Genomic DNA, 26749 nt, shown 5'->3' on the forward strand with positions numbered 1-26749 from the left:
ATTAATGTAAATTGTGAACAACTGGGGACCCAGTACAGATCCCTGTGGCACCCCACTGGTCACCGCCTGCCACTCAGAAAATGAGCCATTTATCCCAACTCTCTGTCTTCTCCCTGCCAGCCAGTTCTCAATCCACATCAATACTTTTCCCCCAATCCCATGAGCCTTGATTTTGGAAGCCAGTCGTTTATGCGGGACCTTATCGAAGGCCTTTTGGAAGTCCAGGTACACCACATCCACTGGCTCTCCCCCATCTATTTTACCTTTCACCATCTCAAAGAATTCCAATAGATTTGTCAAGCACGATTTACCTTTTGTAAATCCATGTTGACTCCGTCCGATCCCTTCTCTGCTAGTCATATGCTCTGCTATTACATCCTTAATAATGGATTCCATCATTTTTCCCACTACTGATGTAAGGCTCACCGGCCTATAATTCCCCGCTTTTTCTCTACCCCCCTTTTTAAATAGTGGGGTAACATTAGCTACCCTCCAATCCATGGGTACTGATCCTGAGTCTATCGAGTTCTGGAAAATAATTCTTAAAGCATCTGCTATCTGAATGGCCACTTCCTTAAGTACCCTAGGATGTAGATTATCAGGCCCTTGGGATTTATCAGCCTTCAATCCCATCAATTTCCCCAAGACCATGTCCTTAGAGATACTGATTTCTTTCAGTTCCTCCCTTGCATTAGTCTCTATGTTTCCCAACATCCTTGGGAGGTTATTTGTATCCTGTCTTGTAAAAACAGAACTAAAGTAAGAATTTAATTGGTCTGCCATTTCCTTATTCCTCATTATATATTCCCCTGATTCTGACTGCAAAGGACCTACTCTGGATTTCAACAATCTTTTCCTCTTGACATATTTATAAAAGCTTTTGCAGTCGGTTTTTATATTTGCCGCAAGCTTACTTTCGTGATTTCTTTTTGCTCTCTTGATTAATCCCTTTGTCCTCCTTTGGTGCATCTTGAACTGCTCCCAGTCTTCGGTTGTGATACTTTTTTTGGCCAGTTGATATGCTCTCTCTTTGGACCTAATACTGTCTCTAATTTCCCTTGTTATCCATGGTTGAGTCACCTTTTTTGGTTTATTTTTATGCCAAACCGGTATAAATGATTTTTGCAATTTCTCCATTAGATCTGTGAATGCTTTCCATTGTCTATCCACAGTCAACTCCCCCATAAACCACCAAATCAATCTTACTCAACTCCCGTCTCATACCATCATAATTCCCTTTATTTAAATTCAGGACCTTAGTCTCAGTTTTAATTTCATCACTCTCTATGTCGAGTGAGAATTCGATCATATTGTGATCACTCCTACCCAAAGGGCCTCGTACAACAAGATTGTTGATTAGCCCCTTATCATTGCATAATACCCAATCTAAAATGGCCTGCTCCCGAGTTGGTTCCTCGACATATTGTTCTAGATAACTGTCCCGTAAACATTCAAGGAATTCCTCCTCCTCAGTATTTTTACCAATTTGACTAGTCCAATCTATATGTAAATTCAAGTCTCCCATGATGACGGCTGTTCCCTTATTGCACGCTTCTCTAATTTCTCTTTTTAGGCCTTCCCTCACCTCTACACTACTATTTGGAGGCCTATATACCACCCCCACTAACGTTTTCCGCCCCTTGCTATTCCTCAGTTCTACCCGTATAGATTCCGCATCGTCCGAGTTTCTCCAGCGTTGTGTTTTCACTTCAACCACAGAGGATAGAGGGATAAAGGCTGAATGCTGGTAAACAGGAATAGCTTGGTCAACAGGAATAAGATGGGCCAAAGTGCCCATTTCCATACCCCAGAGCTCTACCAGTGCCAGACCACTCAGGAGCAATTTATGGCAAGGGAAACTACTTTGAAAGAGACTTACCATGAAGGGAGGCTTTTGCCACAGAGGCTGAGACCAGGGAGAGTTCTGTGGACAGACCCATGCACGTTGGGACAGAGCGACGCAGCTCCAGCGCCATGAACGCAGCAGCGGGGCGCAATTCAACCGGCTCTCTGAGCTGGTGAATAATCTTCCTCAGCGTGCCCTGTCTGTCGTCCACTCCATTGAGCATCTGGGGAAAGAAAGCAAAGCAGTTTATTCGTGAGCCGAGGTCGGACAGTGGCGTTAGTTCCTGCCAGATCTCTGCCTTACTTGGAGGGCCTTGTGTATGGAATCCCTCCTGATGTCGACAAAGGCGATCTCTTGATTAAACAGCTTCAGGTATGCCGACGCAAGTGGCATTTTCTCCGGCACAGATTTTAAGTCAGGAAACTGTCGGAAAATGTATGTATTTATGTATTAAAATGTGTATTCGAAAATTTGTAAAAAATATGTAGAGAACATATCACGACCAAGTCCCATCCCCACTTCCAGCTCCAAGACACACTGCACAGTTTCACATCCCACTTCGTTTCAAATTTCTTTTTAAGTTTAGGTATTGTAATAGTGGGGCCGCACGGTCAGCACAATGCTGTTACAGCGCCAGTGACTAGGGTTCGAACCCGGCACTGTCTGTACGTTCTCCCCGTGTCTGCATGGGAGAATGTACAAACTCCAGGTGTTCTGATTTCCTCCCACCGTTCGTAACATACCGGGGGGTTGGAGATTAATTTGAGTGCATTTGAGCAGCACGGGGTTAATGGATGGAATCAGATTCTACCGTACTGTAAATAAAATCTTAAAAATGTAAACAGGCCCTTTTGGCTGATGTCTATGCCCCACACCCCCCACCTCCATACACCAATTAACCTACTAGCTGCACACATTATTGAAAGGTGAGAGGATACCAGAGCACCCAGAGTAAACCCTCGCAGACACAAGGAGAACATACAAACTCCTTCGACAGCGCCGGATTCCAACCTGCTTCGCTGGCATTGTAGTAGCATTGGCGCTAACCACTACACTAATCCGTACTGCCCCAATGGCTGGTCTAACCAATGTTACAGACATAAGCCCTTCATCAGTCTCCAAGGGGTTATGATGGGCCCAGAGGACCCCAAATCCCAGCAGCAATAGAAATTCACCAAGAAAAATGGTTACTTAAATAAAAGTTACTTTTAATGTTCTTTAAACATAAAAACAAACTCTAACTTATTACTATTAACTTATCCTAACTTAACCCCCTTCTAATTCGAAGTGCACGTGTATGTAATGTGTGTGTAAGTTCAGACAAGTTCTTTGGTTCACAGTTCAATCTCACTTCTCATTCCTCCAAGTTCACTGGTTGCAGGCAATTCTTAGACTGTGCACAGAATATAATATTTAAAAAGTTCACCAGGTCTTGGTGCTTGAAAGGTAAATGGTTACCGCTCGGGAAGGTTCTTGTTGGTTTTCAGAGAGAGATTTGTTCCACGTTGGACACCTACAACTGATTCCTTCTGATCAGCCACGTCAGTGTGTTGCTGAAGAAATGTGCCCCATCAGGGTTTTCCAGATGATAACAGGTCACCACAGAGTTCCTTTTTGTATCCCTTATTTCAAGTGAAACATTAGACAGCCAGTGCTCTCCTCTTGTATGGACCACAAGGGCTTTGAACAGGCTGAACTAAGCACTCACAACCCGTCTTCAAAATAGGGTTTCAAACAAGTTGTCAGCATGTCATACTGCAGAAACCAGTTCTCTCTCTCTTTTTCTTAGAGAAAGCCCGTTTGGTCTCCCCTCTCTTTCTCTGCTTCCAAAACCACATGACCTTCTTAAAACAGCCAACTGCTTTCAGACAGACTGTGGCGCCGGACCCAATCTTCCGATTCCGTTCATCTGTTGCTTTCCAAAACAATAATCCATTACTCCACAGCATGTTCAATTAACACCTACTTGTGAAGTGCTTCAGCAAAGCAATTTCCATTAACTTTACAAAGGCACTGGGAGCACGGACTATCTGGCTTGAGGAGAACTCTGGCATTTTAAATGAGATCTGTGTTGTGAAGTGTTTGTGTTTGCTTGTGACCTACATTTAAAAAACCCACAATTTATCTCCTTTAAAACATATCTATATACAATATAAAATATAACATAATCCATCACAGGGCCCAGGCCTGAAACATTTGTTACCCTTTACTTCCATTGGATGATGTGTGACCTGCTGAATTTCCCCAGCACATCTGTGCATTGCATCAGAGACTAAATGTCCTCTTCCTTTTTCCATTTCCTCTAAATGTTGACACATCTTGTAAACGTTTCACCCTCCCTAAAATTGGTAGCACGATGACTCAGTCTTACCTTGCTTAAAATGCGCTGCATTTGCTTCATATCCAGAATCCGCCCAGCCTTCTTCCAACTTTTCGTTACTGCTTCCTGGAGACCTTCCATACGTAAACCGACCTGGAATTAAAAAAAGACGAATTCTTTCAGGACTGTTTTTTTTAATACAGAAGGTTGTAAGCATTTGGTATTCCAGATCAATCAGGGAGCTGAGGAGATTCAAGTTAAAGTAGAGACTAATTGGGTGGTGGAATCTCCACCAATCCAAGGATATGAATTTGAGAGGAACTGTGTTATGAGCAGGGAGATTCTGCTGCATCTAAACAGGGCAGTTCCTTTGCATGGATTTATTTTTTTTTTAAAATGTAATTTATAGCAATATTCGCTCCTGTGACGTTGCCGCAAATCAATGATTTTTGTGACACGTTCATGACAATAAATTCTGATTCTTCTGGGTGAGGCTGAACCTGGAGCACTGCATGCAGTTCTGCTCTCACTTGGATGGACTGGCTTTGGAGGTGGTGCGGAGAAGATTCACCAGGTGGATTCCAGGGATGAGGGGCTAACTTGATGGACAAGTGAGTATACTTATTTGAGTATGGAAGGACGGGGGTGAGGGTGAGGGGGGGGGGTATCTGATAGAAACATTCAATTAATAGACAAGGTAAAAGCAGGGAAGTCACATCCACTGGCCAGGGGAGAGTAGGATCACAGAAAATGGGAGCATTCAGTCCCTCGAGCCTACCCCACCATTCAAAAGGATCGAGGCCGATCATGAAATATCAGTATTCCTGCTCTTTCTCAACCCCCTTAGCCGTAAGGGCCACATCCAACTCCTTTTGGAGTGCATCTAATGAAGAGCAGGGAGTTCCATATACTTGTAACTCTCTGAGGGAAAATTTTTTTTAATAAAGACATACAGCACAGTAACAGACCCTTTCAGCCCACAAGCCCATGCCACCCAATGAACCTACACCCCCGGTACATTTCATCAAGTGGGAGGAAACCAGAGCCCCCGGGGAAACTCATGCAGACATGGGGAGAACGTACAAATTCTTGACAGACAGCGCGGGATTCCAACCCTTGTCCTGATCGCTGGCACTGTAACAGCATTGTGCTAACCGCTACACTAACCGTGCCACCTTTCTTTCAAGGTACGAGTAAAAAGCAGGTAGGCATCTAAATTAAAAGCCAACAAAGGAAGGCAAACTTAATTTTTAAAAAAATTTAGACGTACGGTAAACAGGCCATCTCGGCCCATGAGTCTGTGCAGCCCAATTATGCCCAAACAACCTGACCCCCAGGACTTTTTTTGAAGAGTGAGAGAAAACTGGAGCCCCCCCGGGGAAAACCCACACAGATACAGGGAGAACATACAAACTCCTTACAGACAGCATGGGACTGGAACCCCAGACCCAATCGCTGGCGCTGTCTGTAAGGAGTTTACACTAACCGCTATGCCAACTGTGGCACCCACTCATCTCAGACCTAATCATAACATTGCTGAAGGGCTCAAGCCCGAAACATTGGTTATGTTCCTTTATCTTTGCTATATAAAGGACACTGTTTGACCTGCTGAGTTTCTCCAGCCTTGTGTTTTCACTTCAACCATAGTGTCTGCAGACTTCTGTGATTTATTTCAAAGAGCTTGGGCTTCTACTGATGTTTGTCATGTTCTTCATCAACCCAGACACAAGACAAAGCCGGGCTCCACACTGCGCAGAACTTCTCCAGCAGAAGAAACGTTACCTCGAGAAGGTCTCCAAAGCCGCCCATCATGTAACCTGAGAACTTGGCAGCGGTAACCGATGGAATAACCATTCCCGCATCATGCAACACGATCACTTTAGCAGCTGCTCCTGCCATCAGTTTATCTGCATCACAGAGAAGGAGAGCCAATCAACCAACAGTGCTGAGGCATTACCGAGAGGCTGCCATTGCCCGGACAACAGGGTGGAGTGTTGTAACACCTTATAATAGAAAACCAGGCCCTTCAGCCCACTATTGAAGTGATCTGCCAGCGTTGTCATCTGAAGAGGGCAAGCAAAATTATTTAGGACCCCTTCCACCCTTGCATACAGCATCTTTCAGATGCTCCCGTCGGGGAAGAGATACAGGAGGATCAGAGCCAGCACCACCAGGCTGAGGAACAGGTTCTTCCCACGAGCTGTGAGAATGGAGAATGACCAAAGGAACTGCTCACACTGAGACTCTCATATTCACAAAACAATATTGATTTATTTATTTGTACTGTTAAAATACTTGTCCTGTAGGTGTATTGTTTGTCTGTCTGTGAGCTATGTCTGGTTGTGTGTCTGCACGTTTTGCACTGAGGACCGGAAAACATGGTTTCATTGGGCTGTACTTGTACAATGAGGTAACAATAAACTTGACTTGACTGTCAATGCCAATCAAGCTCATCCAATATGTGTTTTCTCCATAAACCTTTCCTATTTATGTCCTTCAAACATCGAACCTGACCCTACCTCTACCATTTCCTCTGGCAGCTCATTCCCTATACACTCTGTGTGAAGGTGTCCCTCTTGTAAATCTTTCCCTCAAATCTGTGACATCCAATCTCCGTCTCCTCTACTCTTAGAAAGAAGCTATGACTATTGGCTTTATCCACACACCTCATGGTTTTGTAAACCTCTGCAAGGTCATCTGTCAGCCTCCCACACTCAAAGTCCATCCAGCTACTCCTTATAACCAGCGCAACACCAACCCCTCCCCCGGTAACATTCTCCACAGCTTTTCCAATTGACCTATAGCTGAGCGACTGCTCACAATATTTCAAGTGTGGTCTCACAAATGCCCTGTACAATTTTAACACAACGTCGTGCTCCTGTACTGACTGATGAAGGCAACTGTCTACCACTGTTGCCACTTTCAGGGAGCTACTTTATATACCCAATCAATTTTTCGAGGGGTGGGGGGTGTCAACTATTACATGGGTCATATTTTTGACCGCCGTTAATTACCTTCATCGTTCAAGGCATTGGGAGCTCGGATGGCCAGAACCAGGTGGTGAGTCTGTGCTTGGGGCATCAGGAGCTTGGATGGCCAGGTGGCTGGGGCATTGGGAGCTCGGATGGATAGGCAATTGGGGCATCGGATGGGTGGGCGGTCAGGGTGTCGGGAGTTCCATGGGCGGGCGACCAGGTCCAAAAAAAGGAGAGAGTCATCTATTACATGGAGGAAACAAGAGCCCCTGGGGAAAACCCACGCAGACACGGGGAGAACGTATGAACTCCTAATAGACAGCACTGGATTCGGACCCAAAATCTTGGCACCGTAACAGTGTTGCACTAATCACTGCACTAACCCTGCTGCCTGTAATAAATATAAAGGGACAGATTCATAAATATTCAAAGTTCCAATTAGTGCAAGAAAAACACTGAATTAGATTCTTAATTTGCACATTTTTTGTCACTGAATATTTCTTTTTTCTGTATTTGCAGTTTGTTTACAGTTTCTTTTTTGTACTATACATGTATTATTTTTTCTTGACTACAGTTTACAGTTACCGAGGAGAAGAAATTCTGCCTGGCCCATAAGAAAAGGAATCTCAGGATTGTATGTGATGCCATGTATTACACTGATAATAAACCTGAATCTGGTCCTGGGGGATTTTATCATTCGGATAGCATAGGTTCAAAAGTCTGACAGCTGTTGGAAAGAAACTGTTCTGGAACATAGAAGTTTTGGACTTCAGGCTTCCGTACCTTCTGCCTGTAGGAAGCAGGGAGAAGAGGTTGTGATCAGGGCAATGGGGGCCTTTTTTGATGTTGGCTGCCTTCTTGAGGCAATGGAGGGGAGATCAGAGCCTGTGATAGACATGGCTATACTTACCACTTCCTGCAGCCTTTCTGAGCTGCTAGATACTCGTGTTTCCAAAGCAGACCACGGTGCAACCAGCCCATACACTTTCCACAGTGCACCTGTAGAAGTTTGAGTATTGGACCATGTAACAATTACAGCAATGTAAACAGGCCAATTCAGCCCTTCTAGTCCATGCCAAACACCTTCACCACCTAGTCCCATTGGCCTGCACCCAGCCCATAAACTTCCATACCTTTCTTGTCCATAGACTTATCCAACTTTTCCTTAAAGATTAAAATCGAACCTGCATCTACCACTTTGGCCAGAAGCTCAACCAAAAGGGAAGCTCCCACCACCCTCTGAGTGAAGAAACTCCCCCTCACGTTTTCCCTAAACTTTTCTCCCTTCAATCTCAATCAATGTCTTCTTGTTTGAATCTCCCCCACTCTCAATGGAAAAAGCTTGTCCACATTGACTCTATCTGTCCCCCTTATAATTTTAAAGACCACTATCAAATCACCCTTCAATCTTCTATGCTCCAGGGAATAAAGTTTAACCTTTCACTGTAAATCAAACCACGAAACCCAGGCAACCAATATTCTTGTAAATCTCCTATTCTGTTTATATCCTTCCTATAATTCAGTGGCCAAAACTGCACCCAATATTGCAAATTTGGCCTCACCAATGCCTTATACAACTTCAACATGCCATCCCAACTCCTGCATTCAATACTCTGATTTATGAAGGCCAACATACAATACGCTTTCTTCACCACCCTATCTACACGTGACTCCACTTTCAGCAAATTATGTACCAGAACTCCTAAATCCCTTTGTTCCACTGCACTCCTCGATTGTCTACCATTTAACGAGTCTGACCCTTGCTGATCAGTCCGACCAAAATGTAACGCCTCTCAATTATCAGTATTAAACTCCATCTGCCATCTTTCTGCCCACTTTCCTAACTGTCCTATACCTCACTGCAAGCTTTAAAAACCTTCCTCACCATCCACACCCCCCACCAATCTTCGTATCATCTGCATATTTTCTAATCCAATTTAACACCCTATCATCCAGATCATTAATATATATGACAAACAACAATGGACCCAGTACCAATCACTGAGACACTCCACTCGTAACTGGCCTCCAATTTGACAAACAATTTTCCACCAATACTCTCTGGCATATCCCATCCAACCATTGTTGAATCCATTTCACTACTTCATCATTAATGCTTGAAGCTTCCTAACTAACCTCTTATGCGGAGCCTCGTCAAAGGGCTTACTAAAGTCCATATAGACAACATCCAATGCCTTCCCTTCTCCAAAAATTTATCCACGTTGATTCTCTTTACAATAGTCAGTTCTACCTCCTCATTAATCTTTATATTTTCCATGACTTCACTACTGGTTTTCCACACTTAATCTGGGTCAATCTTCCTTTCCTTCATGAACACTGAAAAAAAAAATCATTTAAAATTTCCCCCATCTCTCGGACTCCTCACAGAGCCAACGCTTCAGATCCTCAAGGAGCCTAATTTTATCCCTCACTATTCTTTTACTTTTAATGTACCTGTAGAAACACTTTGGATTTATTTTTACCTTGCCTGCCAAAGCAGCCTCAAATCTCTTTTTAGCCTTTCTAATTTCTTTCTTAAATTTTTTTTGCACTCTTTATATCCCTCAAACACTTCATCCATTCCCTGCTATCAATACCTAATGTATTAATCCCTCTTCCTCCGGTTCCTTAGGAAGTCTTGACGTGCCTTCTTCACGTTTGCCTTGATGTGCTGCCTTCAGTTGAGGGTCTCCAATACATGGACTCCAAGGAATTGAAACAAAACTCTATGAAATAACTTAATTGAATAATGACTACAAAGGAGATAATTTCACCCACTGTGTCTGGCTGTGATCTTGTGGAGCAATCCCCTCAGTTCTTCTCCCTCCATTTTTCCTACCAATTATTTCCCCTCAAAAATCCTCTTAAACTGATTGGCCCACTTCCTTTTTCTCAGGGCGGGAATAGCAAACACCAGAGGACATTTTTTTTATACACAGAGGAGTGGGTGCCTGGAATGCCTTGCTAGGGATGGTGGTGGAGGCTGGAACATTAGGGGCATTTAAGAGACTCTTAGACAGACACATGGATGGAAGAAAAATAGAGGGTTACGAAGTAGAGAGAATTTTGGGTGCCAAGGAAGGATAGATTAGAGGGCACATCCATGGAGGCTATTTGGGTGGAACTGAGGAGTAGGAAAGGAGAGGTTACACTTGTAGGGGTGTATTATAGACCACCCGGAGGGGACCGAAACCTAGAGGAACAAATCTGTAGGGAGATAGTAGATATTTGTGATAAGCACAGGGTTGTAATTATGGGAGATTTAAATTTTCCACATATAGATTGGGAAACACATTCTGTGAAAGGACTGGATGGGTTAGAGTTTGTGAAATGTGTGCAAGATAGTTTTTTACAACAATATGTAGAGGTGCCGACCAGAGAAGGAGCAGTGTTAGAACTACTGTTGGCAAATGGGATGGGTCAAGTAACGGAGGTTAGTGTTGGCGAGCACTTCGGGTCCAGTGATCATAATGCCATCAGCTTCAATGTCATTATGGAAAGAGAGAAATCAGGGCCAAGGATTGAGGTTTTTGATTGGGGAAAAGCTAGATTTGAGGAGATGCGAAAGGACTTGCAGGGTGTGCATTGGGACAATTTGTTTTATGGGCAGGATGTAGTAGAGATGGAAGTCTTTTAAAGATCAGATTTTGAGATTGCAAAAGCTTTATGTTCCTGTTAGGTTAAAAGGAGGGGCAAAAGGTTTGAGAGAGCTGTGGTTTTCAAGGAATATTGGAAACTTGGTTCGAAGAAAAAGGGAGGCGTACATTAGATATAAGAAGCATGGAGTTAAGGAGATGTTTGAAAGATACATTGAATGTAAGAGGAATCTTAAGAGAGGAATTAGGAAAGCTAAAGAAGGTACGAGAAAACTATGGCAAGCAGAGTGAAAACTAATCCAAAAGAGTTCTACAAATATGTTAATGGTAAGAGGAAAGCTAGAGACAAAATTGGTCCCTTAGAAAATCAGAGCGGAAAACTGTGTGTGGAGCCTAGAGAAATGGGGGAGATATTGAACAGTTTCTTTTCTTCGGTATTCACTAAGGAGAAGGATATTGGGAGATGTGAGATAAAAAAAAGCAAATTGGGTAAATATGGGGAATATAGAGATTACAAAAGGTGTAGTTTTAAGGCTTTTGAAGAATATAAAGGTGGATAAGTCTCCGGGACCAGATGGGATCTTCCCCAGGACATTGAGAGAAGTGAAGGAGGAAATAGCAGAGGCTCTGGCGGTAATTTTCCAAATGTCATTAGACATGGGGATAGTGCCGGAGGATTGGTGCATTGCGCATGTGGTTCCGTTATTTAAAAAGGGTTCAAGGAGGAAGCCTGGCAACTATCGGCCTGTAAGTTTGACGTCTGTGGTAGGTAAATTAATGGAGAAAATTCTTAAAGATAGTACTTATAAACATCTGGATAGACAGGGTCTGATCAGGAGCACTCAACATGGATTTGTGGGAGGAAGGTCATGTTTGACCAATCTGATTGAATTTTTTGAAGAGGTGACTAGGAATGTGGATGAGGGTAGCGCAGTGGATGTTGTCTATATGGACTTCAGTAAGGCCTTCGATATGGAAGGTTAGTTAGGAAGGTGCAGTCTTTAGGTATAAATTTTAAGTTAGTCAAATGGATTGAACATTGGCTGAAAGGGAGAGGCCAGAGAGTGGTAGTGGATAATTGTCTGTCAGGTTGGAGGCCGGTGACCAGTGGTGTGCCTCAAGGATCTGTATTGGGCCCATTGTTGTTCGTTATATACATTAATGATCTAGATGATGGGGTGGTGAATTGGATTAGTAAATATGCAGACGATACTAAGATAGGTGGAATAGTGGATAATGAAGAAGGTTTTCAAGGATTGCAGAGGGATTTGGGCTGCTTAGAAAAGTGGGCTGAAAAATGGCAGATGGAATTTAATGCTGATAAGTGTGAGGTGCTTCATTTTGGTAAGAAGAATCAGAATAGGACATACGTGGTAAATGGGAGAGCATTGAGGAATACAGAAGAGCAGAAAGATTTAGGAGTGACGGTACATCGTTCCCTGAAGGTAGAAACTCACGTGAATAGGGTGGTGAAGAAGGCTTTTAGTATGCTGGCCTTTATCAATCATTGCATGGAATATAGGAGTTGGGAGGTGATGTTGAGATTGTATAAGACGTTGGTGCGGCCTCATTTGGAGTTCTGTGTGCAGTTCTGGTCGCCTAATTATAGGAAGGATATAAACAGAGTGGAGAGAGTGCAGAGAAGGTTTACCAGAATGTTACCTGGGTTTAAGCATCTAGAGTATAGGGAGAGATTGGACAGATTAGATCTTTATTCTTTGGAGCGTAGAAGGTTGAGAGGGGATTTGATAGAAGTATTTAAGATTATGAAAGGGATAGACAGAATGGATGTGGATAGACTATTTCCGTTAAGAGGAGGAAAGATTAAAACAAGAGGACATGAGTTAAAATTAAGGGGCAGAGGTTTAGAGGTAACATGAGGGGGAACTTCTTTACTCAGAGAGTGGTAGCCGTGTGGAATGATCTTCCGGGAGAAATAGTGGCGGCGGAGTCAATTGTATTATTTAAGAAAAGGTTGGACAGGTATATGGATGAGAAGAAGATGGAGGGTTATGGGCATTGTGCAGGGAGGTGGGACTAGAAAGGGGTGTTTGGTTTGGTGCGGACTAGAAGGGCCTAATGGCCTGTTTCCGTGCTGTAATTGTTATGTTATATATGTTATGTTATATAGATTGGCACAACATTGTGGGCTGAAGGGCCTGTACTGTGCTGTAGTGTTCTATATTCCTCTGAACCCCAGTTTCCTGTCCCTCACAGGAAACTGGGGTTTCTCTGCAATTTCCATTCTCTGCAATTTCCTTGCAGCTTTTGTCCACAGTTTACCCCTGTAATCCCAGGATCCCAAGAATCATCCCCTTTGATGCTCATTCCAAAAGGTTTAAAACTGCCCAGACAAATGAGGAGAACCTATAGGTCTATGATGGGCAACCTTTCCATTCGCCTCATCAATCCCACACAGATATGTCTCTCCTCGAACTCCTCCATCACCAGGGTGAGTACATTTGATGAACAAACAAATTATATTCTTCCTGCACACCATTAATCCCAATGGCCTGAAAATTGTTTTCTCTGATCGTAGGGAAGCCCCAGGTGTAGCCAATTCCATAGTTTCCATTTCTTCTTTACCTATTCTCATTCTTACTTTAGTCTCTAACTTCCCCACTCCCAGTGCTCTCTGTCTCTCTCTCTCACCTCCGTCCAGTGGGCTATCACCTCCCCAGCTTCCTACACCCCTTGGTACAGTTGATACCTCCCCTTCCCCCTCTAGTCTCAATAATGGGTCCAGACCCCAAAACATTATCTGTCCCCATCTACCGATAGATGCTATCTGACCTGCTGAGGTTTCCTATCAGTTCATTCTTTGCAACGTTGCTCCACTTTATGTTGGGCAATGGAGGAGATTGTTGGCAAACAGGTCAGAATGGCTCTGGGATTGACAACTGGCAGGTAACAGGAAGCCCAGGGGCACTCATGCAGACTGAATCTTTATTCCGGAGAGCAATCTTCCAATCTGTATCCAAGCCAGAGAAAGATGAATTGGAAACACCAAATGTACAAAATGCAAGTGAGTTTTGTTCACCTGCAAAGATGGTTTAGAACCTTGGATGATAGGAATGGCAGAGGTGAATGGACAAGTGTTGTATCTCCTTCCGTTGAAAGGGCAGGTGAGCCACAACTCAAACTATTAATTGCACACAGTATTCCAAGTGAAGCCTAATGGGTTTTTTTTTTTTAAATCACTACAACATGACCTCCTTACTTTTATACTCGATTCCCTTTAGCACCTATCGACGTGCAGAGCCACTTTCAGGGAGATATAAACTTGGACCCCTATATCTCCATGCTCTGTGATTAATAGATTCCTATGCTGAACTATTCTGTGTTCTGTGAAACCTGTGACCTCTGCCACCAAGGACAAGAGGTTCAGGTACAGATGAGCAAGATCCCCTCTAGGTCAGTGCAGCACAGTTAATGTAGAACAGCGATATTACAGTACCAGCGACCTGGGTTCGAATCCAGCGCCATCTGCAAGGGGATTGTGCACTCTTGCCATGGACTGCGTGGGTTTCCTCCAGGTTCATCCCACCCTCCCAAAACATACAAGGTTGGCAGGTTCATTGGGTGCAATGGTCCGGCATAAGTTTCACTGGTTGGGAATTGGCTTCTATCGTGTTTTTCAAATTCAGATTTCTTGTCAGAGTACATACACGATATCACATACAACCCTGAGATTCCTTTTCCTGTGGGCCAGGCAGAATTACCACTAACTGGTAGTGCAAACAAATAATGCACACAATGTAAACAAAATGTAATCAAATTGACGGTGCAATGCAAAATGGAGGGGGGGGGGGGAGAAACAGTAAAATGCAAAGTAAGAGTCCTTGATTGAGTTGTTGAGGAGTCTGATGGTGTTCCTGAACCTAGTGGTGCGAGTCCTGCGGCACCAATGCCTCTTTCCAGATGCCCCAGCAGTGAGAAAAGAGCGTGTGGATCCTTGACGATCGCTGCTGCTCTCCGACAGCAGCGTTCCCTGTAGATGATCTCGACAGTGGGGAGGGTTATGTCGTTGGTGTCCGCTCTGTTCACAACCAGTGAGACCTCCCAGTGGCCAACTGCTTCAATTCTGAGTCACATTCCTGTGCTCACATGGCCTTGTGTACTGTCCTGCCCTGACCACCCACAGATTGGAGGAACATCATCTTATTTTCCATCTGGGCCCCCTCCAGTCAGATGACATGAATATTGACTTTACTGCCTTCCACTTAAACCTGCTGGCCTTTTCTTCCCCCTCCCCTTTTCCTGTCTTTCCAGTTCCTCCACCCACCCAGCTATCCCCCTCCCCTTCACTGCTGCTGTCCCCCTCCCTCCTTTCTCCACCTATCATCTCCTGCCCTGCCAACCCCCCTTCATCCCTCTTATCTTTTTGTCCGGGAGCTTGCCAACATTCTCTCATGCCTTGACGAAATGTTGGTTCTGTCTCTCTGCCTCTGCTACATCAAGGACACCGTTTGACCTTCTGAGCTTCTCCAGCATTTTGTGGTTGTACTTCAACCACAGTGTCTATAGAATTTTGTCATTTACCACTGAAAATGAATAAACATGAAGCATACACTTACAGCTGAACACGTCAGGATGTAATACTTGACTGAATCGGAAACCCAGATGCTCAAATCTGGCCCCCAAGTATTTTAAGGCGATCTTGCAGACAGCAGCCCTATTAAAATGGAAGAGTTGTTACATTAGAACCAAAAACCTGAGGATGATTTGCAAACACCTTGAAATCCTTTATACTCACAGGGGTTTAAGAGATGGGAGGGAACTTCTTGCCAGCGATCGGAACTGGGAGTAGGCGAAGCTTGCCACCTGCAAACTGGTCTCTGTCAGCAAAGAATTGGCCAGGACTAACAAGGCGTTCAGAGGGGGCTTAGAGCAGAGATAAACTGCACAGGCAGACGTTCTCAATTCAACATGGTTCTGTTTGTTCATGAATATCTGCAGTGTAATGGCCTGCACCTGAGTCAACAGAAAGAAACAGTGCATTTTCCACAGAGCTCCTTGTTAGGACCACTTCTTTTTATATTGTATATCAGTGATTTAGATGATGGAATGAATGTCTTTGAGAACAAGTTCACAGATTATACAAAGGTGGGAGCAGGTGGTGTTGAGGAAATGGGTAAGGCTATAGAAGGACTTAGACAGAGTAGGAGAATGGGCAGCAAAGTGACAAATGAAATACAATGTCAGAAAGTGTCCAGTCACATACTTTGGTTGAAAAAAAATAAACAGGTGGAATATGTTCTAAATGGGAGAAAATTAAAAATCCCCAGATGCGTTGCCCACATGCACGACGGCCTGAAGGTAAACTTGTAGGCTGCGTCGGTGGTGAAGAAGGCAAATGCGATGTTGGCGTTCACTTCAAGAGGAATGGAATTGTAATAGTATGGATTGTACATGCTAATTAGCTCGGGATGGCCCACCCCCTGATGACACTCTTACCCGGACTCCTCCCCTGGGACCCAGGCCATAAAGGTCGGGTCACCTCTCCCTTCCCTGCACTTCCCTAGTTTGGATCCAGGCCAGCTCAAGTCTGCTGTACAATAAAGCCTATCGTTCCCCTCAGTCTTTGCCCATTTGATTATTGGGGCAAATGGTAGTGACCAACAATTTATTGTACAGAAATGTTAACGTCTCTGGTAATGGAGAAGTTGCTGCGTCCCAATCGGCTAGAGGTGGATCCCCAAGTCCCGGGTACATCTGAACTCTTCAAGCAGTGGATCAATTGCTTCAACAACTTCCTGGAGGCTGCTGCTGGAGTGTTCGATTCAGATGAGAAGAGCCTGAAAGTCCTACAGGCAAGTGTCGGCCAGAGAGCTTTCCAGGCCATCAGAAGCTGCGAGACCTACACAGAGGCGATGGCTGAGCTATGGACGCTATACAAGCCCAAGATCAACAAGGTCTACTCCCGTTACCTCCTGGCGTCTAGAAAGCAGCAGCCTGGTGAGTCAGTAGAAGGGTTCGTCCAAGCCCTGATCACACTGGGAAAAGAATGTTTGGGGAGCCTCACGGTCGCAGCCCAGCGCGTGGAAAACCTGGTCCGGAACGCTTGCACGTTGGGATTTAGGTCGGACTATATCCGACAACGTCTTCTCGAGGAGGATCAACACCCACTGAAACGGGTGATCCAACTGGCCAGGACCTTAGAATTGGCCCAGCGCCACGCGGAGTCGATCGTGAGCACGAGGGCCGCTATCCTGAGAGTCAGCATCCGGGATGGCTGACCAGACTGTGGCTGCAGTAGCACCAGGATCATCAAGGTGGAACTTCTGTGGGAAGGCAAGACATCCACAACGTCTCAGCGCTGTGAAAGGAGCTACCTGCTCGAGCTGCGGGAAAAAGGGCCACTACCAATATGTTTGCAGGTCCAGAGCCCCATGTCAGAGCAGCGCAGCGTGTATGGTCGAGGAGCTTCCTGTGCCAACCCCTTTTTTCAGCAAGGCAAGCGCTATTTTACCCGCCCCCGCCGCCATCCTCTGTGCGGTGGCAACCCTCACCAGCAACATCACTTCCGCCCCCGACAACGTCACTTCCACCTTCCACTGGCAGCGTGGTCAACATGGAGGCTGCCATCTTGAGCATCGGGCCTCCCCACCGATGACAAAGACGATACATCTATCCTGGCATCTATCACCTTGGGCCAAGCCAGCCCTCACCCGATCACGAACTCCATGATGCAGATCGAGGTGGATGGGCACAAACTGAACTGCCCCTTCGACAGTGGCAGTACCAAAAGTTTTATCCACCCTGAGGTGGCCCGTAGACTCTCGATACCCATCTGGCCGATGTCCAGGTTGATGGCTACGAAAAACCAGCAAATTTGTATCCGGGGGTACTGTGTGGCGTCTCTGACAGTGGCGGGGGTGGAGGGGTTGGGGTGCTATAATGATTTCTTGTTGTTGGCCATGCCCCAGCTCTATACACCGACCCTCCTGGGTCTTGACTTCCAAAGTCAGTTCAGGGGTGAGACGATGGCATTCAGGGTGCCCCAACCTCCACTCACCATTTAGAACCCTCAGCTCACGGACCCACCCCCCCACCCCCCACCAATCAAGCATCCAGCCTCCGGCACCATCCTGCAGGTGGCCCCTCCGTCACTATTTGTGAACCTCACCCCAGACTGTAAACCGATTGCCACCAAGAGCAGGTGTTACAGTACTAAGGATATGGCGTTCATCCAGTCCAAGGTTCAACAACTCTTGGCGAAGGAGATCATCGCCCCTAGCTCCAGCCCCCGGAGGGCACAGGTCCTCGTGGTCAGAGGGGCAGGCAAGCCCCGGATGGTGATGGACTATAGCCAAACCATCAACCGCTTCACCCAGTTGGATGCGTAACCCCTACCCCAGATAGCCGACTTGGTCAATTAGGTCGCACGATACAGAGTCTTCTCGACCACTGACCTCAAGTCAGCTTATCATCAACTCCCCATTCGCCCGAGCGACTGACTCTACATGGGTTTTGAGGCCGATGGCAAACTTTTTCACTTCCTATGGGTGCCTTTTGGGGTTACTAACGGTATCTCTGCTTTTCCGAGTGTCAAGAATCAGATGGTGGAGGAGCACAAGCTGAACGCGACATTCTCATATCTTGACAATGTCACCATCTGCGGCCACGATCAATGGGACCACGACGCAAACCTCTCAAAGTTCGTACGTACGGCCAAGACTCTCAACTTGACGTACAATAAGGACAAGTGTGTGTTCAACACAGACTGGCCCTTTTCGGATGCGTCATGGCACATGATGTCATTGCCCTGGTCTCCGACCGCACGTGACCCCTTATGGAGCTCCCTGTCCCAAACACCTTAAAGTCACTGAAAATGTTTTCCTATAATGCACAATGGGTGCCCAATTACGCTGATAAAGCCCACCCCCTAATTAAGTCCACAGCTTTCCCGTTATCGGTGGAAGTCCAAGCAGCATTCTACCAGATCCGAGGAGACATCGCAAAGGCCACGATGCATGCCGTGGACGAGTCCATCCCTTTCCAGATGGAGAGCGATCCCATCGATTTCGCACTGACCGCCACTCATAACCAGGCAGGCAGGCCAGTAGCTTTTATCTGCTGCACCCTGCATGGTCCTGAGGTACGTCACTCCTCGGACGAGAAGGAAACCCAAGCGATCGTTGATGCGGTGCGCCATTGGCATCATTACCTGGCCGGTAAACGTTTTAATTGCTGAGACCAGAGGGCCGTGACCTTCATGTTTAACACTAAACAGCGGGGTAAAATCAAAAATGACAAGATTCTTAGGTGGAGGATCGAGCTCTCCATCTATAATTACGACATCTTGTACCGACCAGGTAAACTCAATGATCCCCCAGACTCCCTATGCTGGGGGACGTGCACCAGCATGCATCTTGACCGTCTTCAGACCCTCCACGACAGTCTGTGTCACCCTGGAGTCACAAGGTTATACCACTTCTTCAAGACTCGGAACCTTCCGTACTCCGCTGAGATTGTCCGGTCCATGACCAGTCGCTGTCAGATCTACGCTGAATGTAAGCCGCAGTTCTACCGGCCCGAAAAGGTGCATCTCATCAAGGCCACACCCCCTTTTGAACGGTTCATTGTCAATTTCAAGGGCTCCCTACCCTCTACAAATAGGAATGCCTACTTCCTGACGATGGTGGATAAATTCTCCAGGTGGTGGATGAATTCTCCAGGTTACCCTTTGCTATTCCCTGTCCGGCTATGACCTCGGTGATGGTTATCAAGGTGAGGCGTAGTATCTTCACCCTGTTCGGGTACCCCAAGTACATCCACAGCGATTGGGGGACCTCGTTCATGAGTGAGGAACTGCGTCAGTACTTCTTGGTCAGAGGCATAGCCCCCAGCAGGACCATCAGCTATAACCCCAGGGGTAACGGCCAGGTGGAAAGGGAGAACGCCACCATCTGGAAAGCGGTGCTCCTGGCCCTTATGTCCAAAAACATGCCAGTGTCCCACTGGCAGGATGTTTTGCCCGATGCACTCCACACCATTTGATCGCTCCTGTGCACTGCAACTAACACCACCCCACATGAATGTTTCTTTGCTTTCCCAAGGAGATCGGTGAATGGTACCTCCATTCCTCCTTGGTTGGCAACCCCAGGGCCGGTCCTGCTATGGAGACACTTGAGGGGCTACAAGACGGATCCACTGGTGGAAGCGGTACAACTCATACACGCCAACCCTCAATACGTGTTTGTGAGGTACCACGATGGCCACGAGGACACTGTGCCTATCCGAGACCTGGCAAGAACTAGGGATTCCGAAACCGCCCTGCCTGCCACAAGCCATCCCATGGAGCAGACCACCCCACACAGGAGCGCAATACTGGAGGCCGAGTCACCCGGTTCCCCTCTCCAGGAGTCAGTCCTCCGGGAGGCATCAAATCCCCCTTCCTCCTGGGAGCCCTCAAGCATCAGCCTGACCCAGACTGTTCCCTACCAAACAGCAGAGCTCAGACACACCTGCGCTCAGGCATTCCTGCAGAAGAAGGAAGTTGCCAGTGCGGCTATAACAAAAAAAATCTCTTTTTTTCCTCTTCCTTCTCTCTCCCTTCTCATGTAAACGTGAGGGGGGGGGGTGGTTCTGTTGAAAAAGAGTGGGTGAATATAATGGTATGGATTGTGTATGCTAATTGGCTTGGGCTGGCCCACCCCCTGACAACTCCTCCCCTGGGACCCAAGTCATAAAGGTTGGGCCACCTCTCCCTTCCCTAGTTTGGATCCAGGCCATTCTTCTGTACAATAGAACCTATCGTTTCCCTCAGTCTTTGTCATTGTAACCACTGGGACAACTGATAGGGCCCAACAAGGATACAAGAGCAGGGATGTGATGTTGAGACTTTAAGACACTGGGGAGACCTCATGGAGTAATTGTGAGCAGTTTTGGGCTCCTCGTTTAAGAAAGAATGTGCAGACGTTGGAGAGAGTTCAGAGGAGGTTCACAAGGATGATTCTGGGAATGTAAGGGTTATCATATGAGGAGCGTTTGACAGCTCTTGGCCTGAACTTGTTGGAATTTAGGAAATTTAGAGGTGAATGTTGAAAGGCATGGTCAGGGAGGGAGAGTCTAGGACAGAGGTTCTCAACCTTTTTCTTTCCATTCACATCCCACTTTAAGTAATCCTTGTGCCATCGGTGCTCTTTGATTAGTAAGGGATTGCTCAAGGTGGGATGTGGGTGGGAAGGGAAGGTTGAGAATCACTGCTCTAGACCCAATTGTCACTGAAATATTTGGCTTGAGAAAAATGGTCATTAGCCCATTTCCTTTGGAGTTCTGAAACCGTGCACATAACGAGTCAATGAGGGACGATTAAAACAGTGTTTTTCAAACTTTTTCTTTCCACCCACATCCCACCTTAAGCAATCCCTCACTAATCACAGAACACTGATGGCAAAGGGATTACTTAAAGTGGGATGTGAGTGGAAAGAAAAAAAGTTGAGAAACACTGGTCCAGGACAAGAGGGCACAAATTCAGGATTGAAGGGAGTTTGCTTAGAACAGAGATGTGGAGGAATTTCTTCAGCCAGAGGGCAGTGAATCTGTGGAATTTGTTGTGGAGGCCGGGTCATTGGGTATATTTAAGGCAGAGATTGGCCAGCTCTAGATTAGCCAGGGCATCAAAGGTTATGGGGAGAAGGCCGGTCACTGGGGCTGAGTGGGGAAATGGATCAATTGGAGGGTAGACTCGATGGCTTATTTCTGCTCCAAGGTCTGTGGACCCATTCTAGCTGGGAATAGCCATACTGCTCATTAGGAAGGCACTTCTTCCCTAATGAAACCAATATGAAGCTTGGTCAATTCTGTGGACACTCAAACAAAACAATTGTCAGAAAGCTGAAGCGGATGGAACTCAGTAATAAAACTGAAAAACAGAAAACGCCCTTCAGCCCTCGAAGCTGTGTCAACCCATATATTCCTCAAAAAATATATGAAACCCTCCCTACCCCCTCTATTTTTCTTCCATCCAGAGTCTCTTAAATGCCCCAATGTTCCAGCCTCCACCAACATCCCCGGCAAGGAATTCCAGGGATCCACAATTCTCTGGGTAAAAAAAAACTTACCCCTCATGTCACCCCCTAAATTCCCCTCCCTTCAGTTTGTACACATGTCCTCTGGTGTCTGGGAAAAAGGCGCTAGCTGTCCCTCTATTTATGCCTCTCAGAATCTTTTTAAAATTTAGACATAGAGCACGGTAACAGGTCCTTTCAGCTCACGAGCCCGTGCTACCCACTGGAAACTGGACCCCCTGGGGAAAACACAGGGAGGATGTACAAACTCCTTACAGACAGCATGGGATTCAAACCCCAGTCCTAATTGCTAGCGCCGTAACAGCATTGCGCAAACTGCTATGCCAACTGTGCCGCTCATGGTTCTTATGGACAAGTTCTCAGGAAACAGAACAGTATATATAATGACTTGCTGTACAGGTTCATTATCATTTGTCACATTCTTAAAATGAGACTGAAGAATTTTAATGTTTGGAATACATAGAGTTTTGGAGTACTGCATAGAACTGGGCATTCAGCCCATCTTATCCATGCTGACTAACTGTGCTCATCCAATTTGCCTGCATCTGGCCATATCTCTTTCAACCTTTCCTGTCTGTGCATTTGAACGTTGTCTCCGCCTGTACCACTTCCTCTGGCAGCTCATTGTATACACCACCACCCTCCATGTGAAGAAGGTGCCTTTCAGGGGTCTCCTAACTCTTTCCCCTCGCATCTTAAATGTCTGCTTTCTAGTTTGAGGCTCCCCTACCCTGGGGAAACAGACTGAACTTACCTACGCCATTCACTATTTTATCACCTCTGGAGAGTCGGAACATAATGAGTCAAAGAGAGAAAGACCAATCACAGAGCAGGTGAATGGGCGAGGCGCAGAGTGAAGCAGGAGAGGCCTTTCGGCCCATAGACTGCTGTAAGATCCTCGCCTCAACTCCACTGTCACTGCAATTTCCAACTTTGGTAGAATACAAGGCACTGTTCTTCATGGCCATCGATTTCCATTCAGTGGTAACTCTTTCCCCCCCCCCCTTCCACCACCCAGTTTTACTTATTCCCACCCCCTTGCTTTCCCTGATCTCTCTGAGCCTATCCCTCCTCCTCCTTTCCCTCCCCCTGCCCTCTCTACTTGCCCATTACCCAACATTCTTTTCCCTTGCTCCCCCCACCCCTTCCCTTCAGTCCATTAAATATCATCCTTCTAGCAGGTGCAATCACTATATAATCCTGTGTTCGTCAAAATGTTTGGACCACTTTTTCGACCATAATAGGGCGGGGGAATCAACTTTGCACGGGTCAAACTTTTGAATTCGTGCAGTAGCTGCATCATTCAGGCACTGGGAGCTCGGATGGCTGGGACCAGTTGGTAAGTCCGTGGGCGGGGCGTCAGGAGTTAGTATGTCCAGGCAGCCGGGCATCGCGAGTTCAGATGGGCGGCCAGCTGAAGTGAGGATCCCCAGACAGGAGCTCAGATGGGCTGGCGGCCAGGGTGAGGATCTGCAGATGGCTGGGCGGACAGGGTCAAAACTAGGTGGTCGACTTGTACACCGGTCACGCAAAAACACCCAATTTGGGGGCCAAGAAAGAAGGGGGCGACTATTACAGAGCATCAACGATCACTCGAGGGTATACGATAGATCTTTCTCATCCCTCTGGATCTTCCTCCTATCACCAACCTACCTTCTTACTTTTATTTCCCCCTCCCACCTGTGTTCACCTGTCAACTTTATTCCTCCCCCGACCCACCCTTCTTGCTGTTCATGGTGAAGGGTTATGGCAAAACTGCTTGTCGTTACTGTGTGTTTAATAGTGAGTCGAGTTGGTGGGTGAGATGAACCAAATGAAAGACTTACTGAACTCAACCAAACAACAAGATAAACAGGGTCGGATGAGAGAGAGAGAGAGAGAGAGAGAGAGAGAGAGAGAGAGAGAGAGAGAGAGAGAGAGAGCCCACAGCTTGGCATCTGCTCCCAGCGAGTTCTTGATTCAACTGATGTGCCCTCATGGAGATCGCGCATGTGCGGCGTGCTGTTGTGAGGTCAGCAGCTGCAATGCGATTGCACCAGGAGCAGAGCAGCCGATGGCAGCAGCTGTCTACACTGCCCATTGCTTTCCACGGATGTTGCCTGACCTGTTGAGTTCCTTCCAGCACTTTGTGCTCCTCCAGCCATCCAGCATTTACAGTCCCTCATGCTTGTCTACTGCTTGGGACACTTTCTCTGGCAGCTCGTTCCATATACCCAGCACCCTCTGTGCGGAGAAACAGGTCCCTTCTAAATCTTTCAAATTTAGCTTTTAAGTTTTGATTATAGCACAGTAACAGGCCCCTCTGGTCCGTGCACCTGTGCTGCCCAATCAACCAACTAACCCCACAAGTTGCCAGAGGGTGGGACGAAACTGGAGCACCCAGAGCCCGGGAGAACTCCTCACAGACAGCATCGGGCTTGAACCCGGGTTGCTGGCGCTGTGCCAAAAGTTAATGGGAAGCAAACTGCTCATACTTGATAACGTACCTGGAGAAAGGACCAATGGCTTTTCCTGCAGTGGATCACAGAACTGATCCTTCATACGAGTTCCCCCAAGTTGAGAACAATGGCCCTTTGAAGTCATCGTGAGCCAAGAGTGATGAGAACCATTTCTGGGTTTGCTTGAAATATCTCACCAGACAACGGTGGCAGAGCAAGATCAAGTGATGCTCACTTCTGAGCTCCCAGCAATATCCAGCTATCTCATCGCGGAGCATTTAGTCAAGAAGTTTCTCCTCTAATCTTAAATCTATGCCTTCCACTTTTAGACTCTCCGAAACGAGGGTAGAAAGACTGTGACTATTCACCTTATCAATGACTCTCATAATTTTGTAACTCTCTATAACTCCATCTCTTCCTCTCCAGGGAAATAAGCACCAGCCTATCCAGCCACTGCCTATAACTCAGGCCCTCCGGTCCTGACAATGTTCTCATGAACCATTTCTGCATCCCTTCTCCCATAACAACATCCTTCTGTCAGCTGGGTAACCAGAATTCTGCACGATACCCCACGCGCAGAGTGGTAACACGACGATCCAGCGCCTCAAAACTCGGAAGGAAAGAAATGGCACCAGAGAGAGCCATGCAACATGGATGCAGGCCACTCTGCCCACCACATCCATGCCTACCAATTGGCACAAATCCATCTTAATCCCACCTTCAAGCACATGTCCCATTGCGTTCTATCCCTAGGTACTTCAAATGTTAGACCACAAGATATAGGAGCAGAAGTCAGCCATTTTGCCCATCGAATCTGCACCGCCATTCATTCTCCCACCAGGCTCCACTCTCCTGCCTTCTCCCCACAACCCTGGATACCCAGACTATTCAGATACCTATCAAATTTCTACCTTAAATACACCACAGCCACCCATGGTCGCAAGTTCCAGAGGTTCACCACTCTCTAAGAGATTGCTCTGCATCTCTGTTTTAAATGGATGCCCTTCAATCTTGTTGCGCCCTCTTGACCTCGACTTCCCTACATGGGAAACAACTTTGCCACGTCTACTCTGTCCAGGCCTTTCAACATTTGAAAGGCTTCATTGAGGTCCCCCCTCATTCTTCTGAACCAGTCCAAGAGCCGTCAAACATTCGTCCAGTCCAAGAACCGGCAAATGTTCCTCATAAAATAATCACTTAATTCCAGGAATCATTCACGTGAATCTTCTCTGAACCCTCTCCAATGCCAGCACATCCTTTCTTGAATAAGGAGGCTAAAACTGTTCCCCGTACTCCTGGATAGGATGTCAACATTGCCTTTGCCTTCTTCACCACCAACTCAACCTGGACGTTAACCTTTAGGGTTCCCTGCACGAGGACTACAAGTCCCTTTGCACCTCCAAATTTTGAATTTTCTCCCCATCCAAATAATAGCCGGCTCATTTATTCCTTCAACCAAAATGCACAACCGGAGATTTTCCATCATTGTATTTCATCTACCACTTCTTTGCCCATTATCCAAATCTGTCTTTAGTCAAGATACTTCATACTTAGTGACACTGCTTCCCCCCCCCCACCCCCGACCCTCTCTGGCAGTGTGCATTCCAGGTACTCACCACTCTCCAATTTTTCTTCAAAATCCTTCCAATCTCTTACCTTTAGCATCGTTTTATCTCCGTTGAAGCTGAATGACAAAAAGATTACTCCACTCCATCTCTAATCAGATGTGTACTTAGGCCCCTGCTCAACTCACTTCACACCTTCATCTGAGTAGCTCGGTACGACAATGACACCATCTACAAATTTGCCAACTATACCACGGTAGTGGGTTGTATAAAGGAAGGGGATGAGTCAACATTTAGGATAGAGATTGAAAACTTGGCTGAATGATGCACCAACAACAACCTCGCACTCAATGTCACCAAAACTAAGGAGCTGATTGTTGACTTCAGGAAGGGAAAGCCGGAGGTTTACGATTCAGTGATCATTAGGGGATCAGAGGTGGAGAGGGTGAGCACATTTAGGTTCTTGGGAATCACTATCTCAGAGGATCTTTCCTGGACCCAACACACCAACAGCGTCATGAAGAAAGCACGTCATTGCCTCGACTTCCTCAGGAGTTTATGAAGGTTTGATATGACATCAGAAACCCTGGAAAATTTCTAAAGAGGTGTGGTGGAAAGTGCACTGACCGGTTACTTCGTGGTCTGAAATGGGGACACCAATACCCCTGTAAAGCCCTGCAAAAGGTATTGGACTCCGCCTAGGAGATCATAGGCAAAATGCTCCTCACTATCTACAGGGTACACTGCCGTCAGAGAACAGCAACAATCATCAAGGATCCACACCCACTCAGCACATGCTCTGTTCTCGCTCCTGCCATCAGGGAAGCGGTCACAAAACTCGCCCCACCAGGTTCAGGAACAGCTGCTTCCCCTCCACCATCAGACTCCTCAATCAGGGACTCATTTAAGGACTCTTCCTTGTGTATGTCATTGTTTTATCCCCTCTCTGTATTTACATCTCTTTAGTAGTTTA

The 26749-nt window shown here is 46.4% G+C and overlaps 1 protein-coding gene across 3 annotated transcripts in view; it reads right to left on the reverse strand.

Annotated features, from left to right (window-relative positions):
- LOC138764069 (vitellogenin-like) overlaps positions 1–26749 on the reverse strand; it is a 112250-nt gene that overhangs the window by 53871 nt on the left and 31630 nt on the right. For all 3 annotated transcript variants that reach the window (XM_069939380.1, XM_069939379.1, XM_069939381.1), the window contains 6 exons: positions 15494–15711; positions 15315–15412; positions 5949–6073; positions 4218–4319; positions 2150–2269; positions 1880–2069 (listed from right to left, as the gene is read on the reverse strand). In XM_069939380.1, the coding sequence (XP_069795481.1) occupies positions 1880–2069; positions 2150–2269; positions 4218–4319; positions 5949–6073; positions 15315–15412; positions 15494–15711 (853 nt within the window). The remainder of the gene's footprint in view (positions 1–1879; positions 2070–2149; positions 2270–4217; positions 4320–5948; positions 6074–15314; positions 15413–15493; positions 15712–26749) is intronic.

Source organism: Narcine bancroftii, chromosome 5 (assembly GCF_036971445.1).
Source record: "Narcine bancroftii isolate sNarBan1 chromosome 5, sNarBan1.hap1, whole genome shotgun sequence".
In the NCBI taxonomy this organism is placed as follows: domain Eukaryota; kingdom Metazoa; phylum Chordata; class Chondrichthyes; order Torpediniformes; family Narcinidae; genus Narcine; species Narcine bancroftii.